Source organism: Manacus candei, unplaced genomic scaffold (genome assembly GCF_025592945.1).
Source record: "Manacus candei isolate 608988 ecotype Guabito, Panama unplaced genomic scaffold, ASM2559294v1 h1tg000162l, whole genome shotgun sequence".
NCBI lineage: Eukaryota > Metazoa > Chordata > Aves > Passeriformes > Pipridae > Manacus > Manacus candei.
Window position 1 is genome coordinate 457,753 of NW_026138210.1, and position 16,363 is coordinate 474,115.

Genomic DNA, 16,363 nt, shown 5'->3' on the forward strand with positions numbered 1-16,363 from the left:
TTGGGGGCAGGATGTCCTCTGGGCCAATGTTTTGTTCCCTTTGCAGTGAGTGCAGCCTCAGAGGGCTGAGCCCTCTCTGGCTGGGCTTGGCCTCTCCTGGAGAGACTCAGGCCTGGCTGGGCTGCCCCAGGCAGACGCTGCAGGAAGAAGAGCTCAGGCCGCCTGGGTCTGGTGTCCCTGGGGCTCAGCCTGTGCCCCATTGCTGGGCAGGGGCTGAGCCCCACCTCTGCCTGGGGGCCTTGGCCAAAGGGCTGCCAAGGAAGAGGCCCAGGAGCCTTGGGGCCTGCCCAGCTTTCCTCCTCCCTGGGGGCTCTCAGTCCTCCCCTGACACCGGGTGGGCCCAAGGCCTTGCTGGCTTCGGGCTCACGGCCCGCCGGCACCATCCCAGCGGCCTGACCCCCCTCCTTCCCCTCTCTCCAGCCTCTCCTGCCTTTTCTGGCAAGGGGCCATCCAAGGCAAACCCCGGTTCTCAGCAATGGCACCTGTGGCACGGCTGCAAGGCTCCAGTGGGCCAGGCAAGAGCAGGAGCACCGAGAGCCTGAGGAGCCAGGAGATGCCCTGGCTGGGCATGGTGCTGCTGCGGGACGAGCTGACACCTCTGCACAGTCTCTGCCCGTCCCTGCCAGCCGACTTCTGCCCAGGCTCTGGGCACGGGGACGCAGCACTGACACTTTTCAGCCCCCGCGCTGTTCCACAGAGGCTCTGATGTCACAAGGCCCTTGCCTGGCAGCCAGGAGATGGGCAAGGCAAGGCAAGGACGGAGCCTCTGAGCCCCCAGCACGCTGTCCCCAAAGGCTGGGGTGGCACAGAAGCCCAGAGTCCATGAGCTTGGCAGAGACTTGTGAGATCAACCGGCGTCCAGCCTACGCCCCATGCCCAGTACGTCAAGCAGAGCACGGCACTCAGTGCCATGGCCAGTCTTTGCTTAAACACCTCCAGGGATGGTGACTCCACCTCCTTGCTGGGCAGCCCAAAAATCTCTGAGGCGTCACACCTCTTCTTTTACAGTTCTATCACAACTTTTTATAAGTCAATCATATTATATTATAGAACTCCATTTTTATGTTGGTTATGTGCACCCTTTATATACCTTTATATACTTTTTATAAACCTTTTAATGTATTGATAAAATCCCAAGGATCTTTCTTGGAACTCCCCGCATCCAGGGACTGAGAGGATCTCTCTGAATAACACTTTCAATGTGCACTGGAATCCTCAGGATCCTGGAACCCCTGGGGCATCAACAGCTTTGTCCCTCCAAGTGGGTCCCAATTTGTTTCCAATGGTTCAAGAATACAAAATAAACCAAATACCAGTTTCCAAAACCAAATCAACTTATAAGTCCAGAAATCACAAGTTAATATCCAAAATACCAGAAAGGATTTCTTCAAGACTCTTTCTTTGCAACCTGAAGTACCCATAATACAAAAGAAACCAAATACCTGTTTCCAAAACCAAATAAACCAAATACTAGTTCCAGAACCAAATAAACCAATGAGTCCAGACTCCCAAATTAATATCCAAAATCATGGCTGGGCTTTGTGAACGAAGATTTGGGAAGGGCTCTGCCCACATTTGCTACAAGCACACTGGTGGCTAAAGAGGCCAATACGAGATAGACACGTCCAGTTGCAAAAGGCAGAGCAGAAAGACTCCTTGGATGGGATGGACAGGACACGGTTCTTTCTGCGTTGTCTTTTCTCCTCAATGCTGATCCTGCTGCGTTCTCAAAGGAAGCAGCAGCGTTAGAGATGGGGTGTCTCCAGACCTCCCGACTGGAGGCCAGAGTAGACCAGTGATGGAGATCAATATGGCCAAGGCTGAGATGTTGTTTCAGGCAGTCCTTGTATCTCCTCTTCGGGGCTCCTTTCTTGCAGCAGCCGGTGGCAAGTTCACCCCAGAGCACGATCTTAGGGAGGGGGTGGTTGGTCCTTCATCCTAGAGACGTACCCTGCCCAGCACAGCTGTGTTCTCAGCAACATGGCCTCAATCCTTGTGACTGCTGCCTGTTCTAGAACAGATGGATTGGTCCCATCATCTGACCAGTGGATGTTTAGGATTGTACGGAGGTAGCGTTGATGGAAGCGTTCCAGGAGTCGCAGGTGGTGGCTGTAGATGACCCAGGATTCGGACCCATATGAGAGAGTAGACAGCACAATGGCTCTGTAAACACTGATCTTTGTGCTTTTCTTCAAGTGTTTATTTCGCCAAACTCTTTTATGGAGTTTTCCAAGAGCTCTCTCTGCCTTTGCTAACCTGTTGTCCATCTCCCCGTCAATCTCACCATCCGAGGAGATGAGGCTCCCTAGGTAATTAAACTGCTGGACTGATTTGAGCTCTGATTGGCCAATGGTGATGTGGGGATCATGGGGGACTTCCTGAGGTGCAGGTTGATGGAGAACTTCTGTTTTCTTTAAGCTGACTTCCAGCCCAAAGAGCTCAGCAGCATCTGCAAAGCAGGATGTTAAACGCTGCAGAGCTGCTTCTGTGGGAGCGACGAGGGCGGCGTCATCAGCATAAAGCAGCTCCTGGACAAGATGGTTTAAGGTCTTGGTGTGGGCCTTCAGTTGCCTTAGGGTGAAAAGGCTTCCATCAGTACGATATCAAATGTAGATCCCATCTGATCATCGAGGTCTGCCGTGGCCCTTTGGAGTATCCTGCTGGAAAAGATTGTGAATAGGGTTGGAGCGAGAACGCAGCCTTGTTTCACACCATTGGTTATTAGAAAGGGCTCAGAAAGTGCACTGCCATATCTGACTTGGCCGTGCTGATCCTCATGGAGTGAGATGATCATTTTAAGGAACCTGGGGGGACAACCTAAACGTTCCAAAATCTGCCACAGACCTTTCCTGCTCACAGTATTGAAAGCCTTGGTGAGGTCAACAAAGGTTCCATAGAGACCTTTGTTCTGTTCCCTGCACTTCTCTTGCAGTTGTCTGAGAACAAATCCCATGTCTGTGGGGCTCCTGTTGGCTCTGAAACCACATTGGCTTTCAGGGAGAATTCCTTCTGCTATAGCAGGTATTAGTCTGTTCAAGAGTATTCTTGCCAGGATTTTGCCAGCAATGGGGAGCAGAGTAATACCCCGGTAGTTTGAGCAGTCTGATTGTGCTGGTTTAAAAGTAAACCAGCAGGGGAAATGAACTCAACCCAAAAGAGAGATTATAAGTCAGAATAACAATTTAATAAAATAACACAATAAGTACAATTATACAGACAAACAGTTGGTTTTAACCCACAAAACCCAAATGTCTAACCCAGCACCCTGGGGCATGAACAGAGTGGTGTTTGTTGGGCCCCCTGAGCCCAAACTAAAGGCAGAGGGGAAAAAAACCCTGTTGGTGAGAGTGGTGGTGCAGTCTGGTCAAGAGTGGTGGTTGCAGTTGGGTCGAGAGTGGTGATCTGCAGTCTGGTTGAGAGTAGTGGTTGCAATCTGGTTGAAGAGACATTGGTGACATCACAGGGACAGCAGTGACATCACAGAGACACTGGTGACATCACAGAGACATCAGTGACATCACAGAGACATCAGTGACATCACAGGCACAGCGGTGACATCACAGAGACAGTCATGACCTCACATAGACACCGGTGACATCACAAAGACAGCAGTGATGTCACAGGGACCGCAATGACATCACAGGGACAGCAATGACATCACAGAGAGAGCGATGACATCACAGACACATCGGTGATATCACAGTCACAGCAGTGACATCACAGGGACATTGGTCACATCACAGGCACAGTCATGACATCACAGAGAGAGCAGTGACATCACAGAGACAGCAGTGACATCACAGGGACACTGGTGACATCACAAAGACAACGGTGACATCACAGAGACATCAGTGACATAACAGGCACAGTGGTGACATCACAGAGACATCAGTGACATCACAGAGACATCGGTGACATCACAGGCACAGTGGTGACATCACAGAGACATCAGCGACATCACGGGAAAGCGGTGACATCACAGGGAAATCAGTGACATCACAGAGACAGTAGTGACACCACAGACACAGCGGTGACATCACAGACACAACAGTGACATCACAAAGACATTGGTGACATCACAGAGACAGTAGTGACATCACAGGGACAGCAGTGACATCACAGACACAACAATGACATCACAATCACAAGGACAGCGGTGACATCGCAGACACAGTGGGGACATCACAGGCACAGCGGTGACATCACAGAGACAGTCATGACATCACATAGACACCGGTGACATCACAAAGACAGCAGTGATGTCACAGGGACAGCAATGACGTCACAGGGACAGCAATGACATCACAGAGAGAGCGATGACATCACAGACACATCGGTGACATCACAGGGACATTTGTCACAGAACAGAGACAGACATGACATCACAGAGAGAGCAGTGACATCACAGAGACAGCAGTGACATCACAGGGACACTGGTGACATCACAAAGACAATGGTGACATCACAGAGACAGCGATGACATCACAGAGACAACAGTGACATCACAGGCACAGCAGGGACATCACAGGGACAGCGGTGACTGTTACGACCCCAGGCGGTGGGGGGAGAAGAAGGAAAAATCCCACCCAAACCCTCAAAGTCACCAGTCAATATCCATATCCTTTGCACCTCCCCAAGGTAGGCAGTTGTTTCCATAGGGGGGTGTCCCCCTTTTTGGCGCGGAGTTCATGTGGAGGGCGTGGTAAACTCGGCTCTTCCCGCCTTTTGGGGGCTTGACATCTTCTGCACTGGAGGAGGGGGGATGGACCCAGCTGCCCATCAGAAAGTCAAAAGCCTGCAGAAGTCTCTTAGAATGCAGAAATCATTAACTGTTCCAGTCTCTGACACTCCCCCAGACCAGCGCTCGTGGGGAGATCTCTGCTCTCAACCTCCAGCAGTGACCTTGGGGGGTCCCCAGCCAAGGCAGGAATCTCCACACCCCCCCAAGAAGGGTTCTGTTGGAAGAACCTGCCCCTGGGAAAGGGGACTGGCCCTTTCTGGTAGAAACCCATGGACTGACAGTCCTTGGACTCCAGGGGTTCCCTCACCATCAGGGGCTTCATTTGGGGTGAAACCAGTCTGGGGTCCAACATCTCCTGCCTTGGCCTGGCCCCCTCTCAGCTCAGCACTGACCCCTTTGCAAATGGGGCATTGTCTTGGTGCCATTGCAGGGGGATGTCCTGCCCCAGTGTCCCAGTGTTCCTTTAATTCCCAGAGGCCCTGCAGTGTCCCAGTGGCCCCTTGATTCCATGACCTTCGGAAACACCTCAGGGTTCCTTTGGTTCCATGAGGCCCCCATGTCCCAAAGGCCCCTGGATTCCAGGAATTCCGCAGTGTCACAAGGTTCCTTTTTTTCCATAGGGCCCTGCAGTGTCCCAGTTGTGCCTTGATTCCAGGAGTATCCAAATTCTCCCGGGGTTCCTTTGGTCTCAGGAGGTCCCGCAGTGTCCCAGCGGCCCCTTCATTCCAGGCAGGCCCAGGGAGACGAAGCCAAAGACGGAGCCCCGACCCCGTCAGCATCTTGGGGGGTGGGGGGGCAGGACCTGGGAAACGGCTGGGAAGGGACTGGGATGGACTGGGATGGACTGGGACAGACTGGGATGGACTGGGATGGACTGGGATGGACTGGGAGGGACTGGGATGGACTGGGATGGTCTGGGACAGACTGGGATGGACTGGGATGGACTGGGAGGGACTGGGAGGGACTGGGATGGTCTGGGATGGATTGGGACTGACTGGGATGGATTGGAATGGACTGGGATGGACTGGGACACCAGGATACACCGGGACCAGGACGGGGACCCAGCAGGACCCCCCGGGAGCAGCATCTGAGCACACTGGGACTCTCCAGGACCAGAACTGGGGCAACAGGGATCAGACTGGGAGCAACTGGGACCACACTGAGGGCTACTGGGAGCAACTGGAGGCCACATAGGATATAGTGGGAGTGCCTTGGAGTCACTGGGATCATACTGGTGGAAACTGAAATGATACTGGGGCAACTGGGAGTGACTGGGAAGGACTAGGAGCATGCTGAGGGCTCTACTGGGATATACTGGGAGTGTCTGCAACCATGGTGGGGGTGACTGGGACTGTACTGGGAGTGACTGGGACTACGTGAAGGGGAATTAGGACCAGGCTGGGGGCAACTGGAAGGAACTGTGAGTGACTGGATCTACAAGAGAAGCAACTGGGATTGACTGGGACTGTGAGGAGGGAGGACCGAGATCATACTTGGAGTGACTGGATCTGTGCTAGGGGCAACTGGGAGCAACTGGGACCATGATGGGGACAACTGGGATCATCCTGGGATCACGGTGGGAGAAGCTTGACCCATGCTGGGAGCAACTGAGACCACACTGAGGGTGACTGGGGTCATCCTGGGATCATAGCAGGAGTGAGTGGGATCATGCAGGAGGTGATTGGGATCATACTGGGAGCAACTGGGAGTGCACTGGGGATGACTGGAAGTGGTTGTGAGCAGCTGGGATCATGCTGGAAGCTTCTGGGGGCAACTGGGAATGAGTGGGACCACATGGAGGAAACTGGGAGCAACTGGGAGAGACCAGGAGTGACTGGGATCATCCTGGGACTGACTGGGCGCTGAATGCGAAAAATCGGTCCGAGAAACTGCTCAGAGACTTTTTTATCTTTAAGCAGCAAGGTATTTGTTTATTCAACGTTGGGAGCAAGCCAGCTGGCGCTGGACAAACTTGCTCCAAGGCTTCACACAAAGTCAGCATTTTTCTACAATCTTCAGCTGGGATTAAATGCATATTCAAGTGATTACAACATCTATCAATGCATATTAATAACAGGCGGAGTAGAGGTGGAGCTCAGGCGGGGCTTGGGGCGGTGTTTCTCTTGACCCTCAATCCTGAGGGTACTTCCACTCTTCCTCCATGGCTCTGGGGGCTTCAACTCATCTTCCTCAGCTTGACCTTCCTTCTCTTCCATTCTTCTTGACCCGCTCATTGAAGCTTGGAAAAAGCCCTGGCTCCCGGCCTATTCCTCCTATTCAAATGTCTCCCTGATCCTGCTGTCTCTCTAATTTAGCCCCTCGAGGCCTAGGACATGTTCCTGTACTATTCTCTGAAGCTTTGCTCCAGTCAGTAGAACAGAACGAGCACAGATGGTCTTGGATGTTGGTAGTTTGTTAGCAGGCCCCAATTTCTTAGTTAACTCTTTTGGGCCTGGCCTCCTGTTTCCCCAGGGACACAGCCCGGGCCCGGCTGTTTCCATTCCCATTCCACGGGTTTGCATTCCTGTTCCAGGGGTTTCCCATCCCGTTCTAGTTGTTCCCATCCCATTCCAGGTGTCCCCATTCCCATTCCAGGTGTTCCCATTCCCATTCCATGTGTTCCAATTCCCTTTCCAGGTGTTCCATCCCATTCTAGGTGTCTCCATTCCCATTCCTATTGTCCGTCCTCCCATTCCTGGTGTTCCCATCCCACTTCTGTTTTCCCCATTCCCAGTTCTTGGTGTTCCCATTTATATTCCAGGTGTCTCCATTCCCATTCCTATTGTCCCCATTCCCATTCCAGGTGTTCCCATCCCACCTCTGTTTTCCCTATTCCCATTCCAGGTGTCTCCATTCCCATTCGAGGTGTCCCCATTCCAATTCCTGGTGTCCCCAGTCTGCTCCCAATGTTCCCATTCCCATTCCAGGTGTCCCCATTCCAATCCCAGGTGATCCCATTCCCATTCCTGGTGTTCCCAACCTGCTCCCGATGTTCCCATTCCCAATGTTCCCATTACCAGCCCAGGTGTCCCCATTCCCATTCCTGATGTCCCCATTCCGATTCCAGGTGTCCCCATTCCCATTCCTGCTGCCTCCATTCCCATTCCAGGTGTTTCCATTCCCATTCCAGGTGTTTCCATTCCCATTCCTGGTGTCCCCATTCCCATTCCTGGTGTCCCCCTTCCCATTCCAGGTGTTCCCATTCCCATTACTGGTGTTCCAATTCCAGGCGTCCCCATTTCCATTCCCGGTGTCCCCATTTCCATTCCAGGTGTTCCCATTCCCGTTCCAGGTGTCCCCATTCCAATTCCAGGTGTTCCCATTCCCATTCCTGCTGCCCCCATTCCCATTCCTGTTGTCCCCATTCCCATTCCTAGTGTCCCCATTTCCATTCCAGGTGTCCCCATTCCCATTCCAGGTGTTCCTATTCCAATTCCCGGTGTTCCCATTCCAGGTGTTTCCATTCCAGTTCCAGGTGTTCCCATTCCCATTCCTGGTGTCCCCATTTCCATTCCAGGTGTTCCCATTCCCATTCCAGGTGTTCCCATTCCTGGTGTCCCCATTTCCAATCCAGGTGTTCCCATTCCCATTCCAGGTGTCCCCATTCCAATTTCAGGTGTCCCCATTCCAATTCCAGGTGTTCCCTTTCCCATTCCAGGTGTTTCCATTCCCATTCCTGGTGCTTCCATTCCCATTCCAGGTGTTCCTATTTCCATTCCAGGTGTTCCCATTCCAGGTGTTTCATTCCAGTACCAGGTGTTCCCATTCCCATTCCTGCTGTCCCCATTCCCATTCCAGGTGTTTCCATTCCCATTACAGGTGTTTCCATTCCCATTCCTGGTGTCCCCATTCCCATTCCAGGTGTTCCCATTCCAGGTGTCTCCATTCCAATTCCAGGTGTTCCCATTCCTGGTGTCCCCATTTCCATTCCAGGTGTTCCCATTCCCATTCCAGGTGTTCCTTCCCCGTTCCACGTGTCCCCATCCCCATTCCTGCTGCCCCCATTCCCATTCCTAGTGTGCCCAATCTGCTCCCAATGTCCCAATTCCCATTCCAGGTGTTCCCATTTCCATTCCTGGTGTTCCCATCCCATTCCTGATGACCCCATTCCCATTCCAGGCATTCTCATTCCCATTCCAGGTGTTCCATCCCATTCTAGGGGTCACCGCTGTCATTTCCCCTGCTGGTTTACCTTTAAACCAGCACACCAGGGCTGTGCCCAACGGGGGTCCCTGTGGATCATCCAACGCGGGTCCTCCCATGGCTGATGGAGTTGGAGCAGCGGCCGAAGCTCTTCCCGCAGTCGGGGCACTCGGGGCTTCTCTTACCGGTGGGTCCGTTGGTGGGAGGTCAAGGCAGAGCTGTCCCTGAAGCTCTTCCCACACTCCCCACACTTGTGAGGCCTCTCCCTGATGTGGATGTGATGGTGGGTGTAGAGGGTGGAGCTGTCCCACATTCCCTACACGTGTAGGGCTGTTCCCCAGTGTGGATCCTCTGGTGTTGGAGCAGGTAGGAGCTCCACTTGAAGCTCTTCCCACACTCCTCACACGTGTAGGGCTGTTCCCTACTGTTGATGCGATGGTGCGTCAGGAGGTTGGATCTCTTGCTGAAGTTCTTCCCACATTCCAAACACCTGAAGGGTTTCTCCCTGCTGGGAGGCTGCTCAGGGACCACCAGCTCGCAGTTCCGCCTCAAGCTCCGGCCGCCTTCCCGGCACACGCTGGCTCTTTCCTCCTCACAGCCCCCTGGGCTGGCTTTGGAGCCCCTCCTGCGGGGGCATCTCCGGCCCTTTTCCTCCCCGCTGCCTTCCTGCGCCGGGGAGCCCTTCAAAACGGCCTCTCCCACCAGGCTCTGCCGGGGGGATTTGTCCTCCGCGCTCTCCGGCCTCACCTCGGGGCCTGGGGCAGGAACCAACAAGGACACGCAGGGGATTTGCCTCCGGACCACAGGGAAGCCCAAGGACATCCCCCCAACTCCGGCCCCGGCAGGACGGCCACAAAAGACAAAAGACCCACCCAAAGGGGCACTGACTTCCTCCTCACCTGCCTGGGGGTCCCAAGGCATCTTCCTCTTCCTCGCAGCCTCCTCCTCCATCCGCCCAAGCTTTGGGAAGCAGAAATCCTGATGGGGGGGAAACAAGGGGTGAGTGCGTTGCCTTGGGAGTTCCTCCTGCCCAAGTCCAGCTCTAGGACTCACCGGGCATCTTGTGTCCATAAAAACCCCCAAAACACCAACATTAAGCCCAAATTCCCCTCCCTGGAGTTCCCCCTCTCTACTCTCTGGGGTTAGGGGGGTCCCCTGTCTGGCCTGATGGCACTTCTGCCTGCATTGGGGGTCCCCCTTCTCCGGGTTGTCGGGGGTCCCGCGGTTCTGGGGGGTTCCCACTCTCCGGGGTCCCCTTTAGTGTTGCCAGGGGGGTCCCAGGGCTCACTTCTCCCCACTCTGCCTCCCGGGGCCGGCCGGCCCTCCTCTCTCGGCTCCCACCCTCGCAAACCTCTTGGCGCTCTCGGCTCCCACCCCGCCTCAAGGCCCCCCCTCCTCTCCACACTCCAAGGCCTTCCCCCTCTCCGGGACCCCCGCTTAAGGGGCCCGGCGCTCCCTCTCTGCTCCCCCCCCTCCAGCATTCCGGGGGTCCCCCAGCTCCGGGATCGCCCCTCTCCGCTCTCCCCACTCCGCGGCTACCGGGGTTCCCCCCCGACTCTCACGGGGGCCCCCAAACCGCTCTCGCCCCCCCGCCATTGCCCAGCCACCGCCAGGACCTTTTGGCTGCTCTTCTTTGTGCTCCCGCTCGGCTCCTCCCTCGGCTGGGCCGCCGCTTTTGGCGGGTTTCCTCCTACGGGATCCGCCCCCTGCAGCCCTTCCCCCCCTGGACCAGTCCCCTTGGGCCCCCCTTGGGCCCCCCTTGGGCCCCCCTTGCCCAATAAGTCTGATTATACAGACAAGCAATTGGTTTAAATCCACAAAACCCAAATGTATAACCCAGCACCCTGGGGCATGAACAAAGTGGTTTTCCTTGGGCCCCCCCCGAGTCCAAAGTAAAGGGAGAGGGAAAAAAAACCTGCTGGTGGGAGAGCTGTTGCAGTCTGGTCAGAAGTGGTGATTGCAGTCCAGTTGAGGGTGGTGGTCTCAGTCTGGTTGAGAGCGATGAGCTGCAGCCTTCCTCTGGATCCCAGGAGTGGTGGAAAGGTTCCGAAACTCCAGGTTTATATATTCTCCAGTTCAGGCAGGAATGGTCAGTGATTCCCTCAGAGCAGGGAATTCCATAAAAGGATGCTCAGTTCGTTCCCTCAGAGCGGGGAATTCCATAAAAGGATATGAAGATTGCCAGAGTGGGGAATTCCATAAAAGGGTATGAGGACAGGAACATCCCCCCCACCTCGCAACCCCCCCCCCCAACAGTTCCTGGGAAATTGGCATGGAAGGCCAGAGAATACACACTTTTGGGCTACACCCATCCAGTGAGGAATCGGTCCCAGCTGTTCTAACTAGGACACTGTGTCCCTCATTGCTGCCATCATCATCATCATCGGCCTCGTGGCAGTCGGTGTCTGGAAGCTCCGATCCGGTAACTCCCGGGATGGGGGTCGGGAAGGGGCATGGATCCGCCCGGCAGCATTCCGGGGATCCTGTGCCACGGGTGCTGATCCCACTTTCTTTCCATAGGGAAGAGGGAGGGGAATGGATACGACCCCGCTCCCACCAGTGAGTCCCAGCAGTGTGTGTGGATCCAGATCCTCTGTGCAGGGATCCCAGGATGGATGCCGGGATTCCAGAGGGGAATGGGGGCCTAATGGCTGGAGCGGGATTGGAAGGGGATTGCAGCTCAGGGCAGGATTCCAGAGTGGGATCAGGTGGAATTGTGGACTGGGATCAGGGCTGGATTCTGGAGTGGGATTGGGGTGGGATGGACGGAGTGGGATTGGGATAGGATGGACAGAGCAGGATCAGGTGGGATTCCAGAGCACTTCCTACTCTCCCTGGGCTCCACAGCCGGCTCCATCCCCTGGGATGGGAACAGGGACATGGTGACTCCTTTCCCCGCTCTCATCCCAGCAGGAATCATGGCCTGAGCGATCCTGGAGCTGGATCCACCCCTTCCCTCTCCCTGCGGAAAGGCAGGAGCTGCTGGCAGAGCTCATCCCGCTGCTCCCACCCACCCTGGCCCCCCTGCGGCTCTTCCCCATGGATCAACTTCCTGCTTTTTCCCGTGTGAAACCCAGGACCACAATTATTCCCGAGGCTTTAATTTGGGTGTGAAAATCTCCTGCTTTGGGCAAGAAATCCTGGCTCCTCCTCCCGTATCCGGCAGTTCCTCTGTGGGAACCAGGAATGGGAATGGGGACAGGGGGGCTGGGATGGGGACATTGGGGACAGGGATGGGGACACTGGGAGTAGGTTGCAGACATCAGGAATTGAAATGGGAACACCAGGAGACAATGGGGAAAGGGATGGGGACACCAGGAGCAGGATGGGATGACCAGGAGAAGGTTTGGGACCCTGGAGCAGGCTGGGGTCATCAGGAATGGGGTGGAGATTGCAGGAATAGCAATGGAGACATTGGGAGCAGGTTGGGGACAGCAGGAACTGGGAATGGGGACACCAGGAATGGGGACCTGCAGAAATGGGAATGGGGAAAACAGAACTGGGGTGGGAACCCCGGGAATGGGTACAGGGACACTGGGAATGGGAATGGAGACACCAGGAATGGGAATGGGGACCTGGAGGACCACGCTGGGGACACTGGGAGCAGCCTGGGGAGAGCAGGAACAGGGATGGGAACACCAGGAATGGGAGCGGGGACATCGGCAGCAGGTTGGAGACACCAGGGACTGGGAATGGGGACATCAGGAATGGGATGGGAACAGTGGGAATGGGAACACCAGGAATGGAATGGGAACATGAGGGACCAGGATGGGGACACTGGGAACTGATGAAGAGGAGCAGAGACCCCAGACTCACCTAAACCCCTCCCAGAACTGAGGGCCAAGAGAAGTCCTGCCCAAACTCTGCCTGAGCTCCACCCATTATTAATATGCATAGATAGATGTTGTGATCAGATGAATATGATTTATCATATTTAATCATATATGAAAATTGTATAAAACACCGATATTGTGTGAAACTCCCGAGCAAGTTCTTTATGGTGCGAACCACGCTCGCTGCCGACGTCGGCAATAAATCCCTTTGCTGCTCAAAGATCCAAAGTCTCTGAGCAGTTCCTCAGACTGGGTTTTTTGTCATCACAAAGGCACAAACTGATGGATGTCCTCAGAGTGCAACATTCCCTCCAAAGAGAAGAGGGAAATGCTTCATTGCTGAGCCCTGCAATCCCCTGCCCTTGCCCACCAGGCCAGCACAAGAGCACCTGACCTTGTCGCTCGGCTCCTGGGCCTGTGGCTCTGCTCCCCTGGCAATAGGCATGGCCACTGCAAAGAAATGACATTTTTTGAAGAATGGAGGGGGGTGACTTTTTTATTCTTGACCTTTCCAGTTCTCCATTTGGGGGCAGGATGTCCTCTGGACCAGTGTTTTGTTCCCTTTGCAGTGAGTGCAGCCTCAGAGGGCTGAGCCCTCTCTGGCTGGCCTTGGCCTCTCCTGCAGAGACTCAGGCCTGGCTGGGCTGCCCCAGGCAGACGCTGCAGGAAGAAGAGCTCAGGCCGCCTGGGTCTGGTGTCCCTGGGGCTCAGCCTGTGCCCCATTGCTGGGCCGGGGCTGAGCCCCACCTCTGCCTCGGGGCCTTGGCCAAAGGGCTGCCAAGGAAGAGGCCCAGGAGCCTTGGGGCCTGCCCAGCTTTCCTCCTCCCTGGGGGCTCTCAGTCCTCCCCTGACACCGGGTGGGCCCAAGGCCTTGCTGGCTTCGGGCTCACGGCCCGCCGGCACCATCCCAGCGGCCTGACCCCCCTCCTTCCCCTCTCTCCAGCCTCTCCTGCCTTTTCTGGCAAGGGGCCATCCAAGGCAAACCCCGGTTCTCAGCAATGGCACCTGTGGCACGGCTGCAAGGCTCCAGTGGGCCAGGCAAGAGCAGGAGCACCGAGAGCCTGAGGAGCCAGGAGATGCCCTGGCTGGGCATGGTGCTGCTGCGGGACGAGCTGACACCTCTGCACAGTCTCTGCCCGTCCCTGCCAGCCGACTTCTGCCCAGGCTCTGGGCACGGGGACGCAGCACTGACACTTTTCAGCCCCCGCGCTGTTCCACAGAGGCTGTGATGTCACAAGGCCCTTGCCTGGCAGCCAGGAGATGGGCAAGGCAAGGCAAGAACGGAGCCTCTGAGCCACCAGCACGCTGTCCCCAAAGGCTGGGGTGGCACAGAAGCCCAGAGTCCCTGAGCTTGGCAGAGACTTGTGAGATCAACCGGCGTCCAGCCTACGCCCCATGCCCAGCACGTCAAGCAGAGCACAGCACTCAGTGCCATGACCAGTCTTTGCTTAAACACCTCCAGGGACGGTGACTCCACCACCTCCCTGGGCAACCCATTTCAAGACCTAATCCCTCTTTCTCTCCAAAAAGTCCTGCTCCTGTCCCTGACAAACAGCCCCTGACAGGCAGGTCCTCGTGTCCTCTTGTCCTATCGCCTGTTGCCTCGGAGAAGGGGCTGACCCCCACCTGGCTCCAGCCTCCTGTCAGGAAGTTGTGGACAGGGAGAAGGTCAGCCCCGAGCCTCCTCTTCTCCAGGTTGGAGAAGCCCAGCTCCCTCAGCTGCTCCTCACAGGCCATGCACTGCAGACCCTTGCCCAGCTCCATTGCCCTGCTCTCCACCCACTGCAGCCCCTCAAGGTTCTCCCTGAATTGAGGGGCCCAGAGTTGGACACAGCACTCCAGGGGTGGCCTCACCAGTGCCCAGTCCAGCAGAAGAATCCCTGCCCTGCTCCTGCTGCCACACTCTTTCTGATCCAGGCCAGCCTGCCCTTGGCCTTCTTGCCCACCTGGGCACCCTCTGGCTCAGGTTCAGCCTCTGTCCACCAGCACCCCCAGGGCCTCTCCCACAGGGACCCTTTGCAGCTCCTCTGCCCCCGACCTGGAGCTGCAGGGGGTTCTTGTGGCCAGAGGCCCCAAAGGCACCAAAGGCACTCTTGAACCTCATGCCCACGGGCTCGGCCCAGAGGTCCAGCCTGTCCAGGTCCCTCTGCACAGCCTTCCTATCCTCCAGCACATCCACACTGCAAGCCAGCTTGGGGTCCTCTGCCAATTTGCTCCTGGAAGACTCAATGCCCTCCTGCAGATCCCCATGAAAAATAGGCAACAGGACTGGGCCTGTTACCCAACAAGTTCTAGTGCTTGACAAAGGAGCCCACCCAGCAGTGGGGAGAAACTGCTGGCAGGAGATTGAATGGGGGCAAGAGACAATGGATGATGGACAAGTTCTGGGCCATGGCCATTTGTTAGAAAAACAAAGGAAAAGTTTAAGGCCTGCCATATTTCACTGGTCAGAGACCTGGCAGAGAAATCTATTTTTGAGACCTGGACACCAAGAAGGCAGAATTTCTAAACCACCAAGACCCTTAGAGAAACCAGAGATGAAGACAAAACTAACACAGACAGTTACTGAGGCTCTCCCTATCTAGGGAAAAGACAGTTCCTTTGGATACATGTCTGGAATAAAGACAAGTGCCAGAAATATTCAAACAAAAAAATATCGTTTATTACAGTCATAATAATAATAATAATAATTATCTTAGCAAAGATAATCAAGAACTAAAAAAGGATACAAAATATCTTATTGTGTGGCCTTAAAAACAAATACTACAAACAGCATTTAATACAGTATCAACTAGTGAAAAAAGGAGGTTAAAGGGATACCAAAATAGGGATCTTAACACAATATTATGGATAACTATTAACACAATATTGGTTAGTAAAAAGGGAAATTAAAGGGAAATACTGTGAACAACTTATTTATGTAACAATATTCAATAATAAAAGGGGAATTAAAGTTACACTAAAGGGATATTAAAAAGTTTGTTCTCTCAGTTGCTTCCTGTCAATAAACTGTGCTTACCCACACAGACAGGCCAGGGCTGTCAGGATCTGCAGCAGCTGGTCGGTGCCCGTGCTTAGCGGGCGTCCCCACGGAGCAACACAGTCTGGGTGGTAGGATGAGTATCGCTCAACTCAGCAGCTCTGACACCCCATTTTTATCAGTTCCACATTACACTACGTAGGGCCAGTACGCAGTATAAGGTGATGCCTGAATGGCAGCCAAACACCGCCTGATCATTACCTCATGGCAGCAGTCTGCGCATGCCCTACTTGTAGGGCAAGGGGCGAGTGACCCCTGCCCACATAATCTTCCTCCCATCATCATCTTTCTCACCCCTATGGATGACCTCTACCACTGTGTTTCAAGGGTAGATGTCTCTATCTTGCAGTATGTAGCAAAACCAAGGAAGAACTCAGCTCTGATAATAGGGGATATCAGGCTGACTTGCTAAAAGCACAATGGACCTTACAATTAGCTTGTGCCATGAAGTTACATTGTACCCCACTCTGGCTGGTTTCACATCCTAATATGATTCCGTTCTCACGCCTCTGTGCTCCATTGATCATCTAATTCAAAAGTACCCCCCTTACGGGAGGAGCGGCCAATGGGAGTGAGGGGGCGTGGTTTAATCGGCCAATCAGCACG

General features: G+C 54.7%; 2 protein-coding genes across 16 annotated transcripts in view; one reads left to right on the forward strand and one right to left on the reverse strand.

Moving 5' to 3' along the window:
- Positions 1-16,363, forward strand: part of LOC127463463 (class I histocompatibility antigen, F10 alpha chain-like) — a 158,784-nt gene that overhangs the window by 91,480 nt on the left and 50,941 nt on the right. For 2 of the 8 annotated variants that reach the window (XM_051772911.1, XM_051772913.1), the window contains exon 8: positions 11,795-11,919. The exons of 2 other annotated variants lie outside the window; for them this stretch is intronic. In XM_051772911.1, the coding sequence (XP_051628871.1) occupies positions 11,795-11,811 (17 nt within the window). In that variant the 3' untranslated portion in view covers positions 11,812-11,919. Of the gene's footprint in view, positions 1-11,794; positions 11,920-16,363 lie in introns of those variants that run through there. 4 more of the 8 variants (XM_051772904.1, XM_051772906.1, XM_051772892.1 and 1 more) reach the window with 2 other exon arrangements.
- Positions 1-16,363, reverse strand: part of LOC127463464 (class I histocompatibility antigen, F10 alpha chain-like) — a 237,011-nt gene that overhangs the window by 79,638 nt on the left and 141,010 nt on the right. The gene's annotated exons all lie outside the window — the stretch shown is intronic.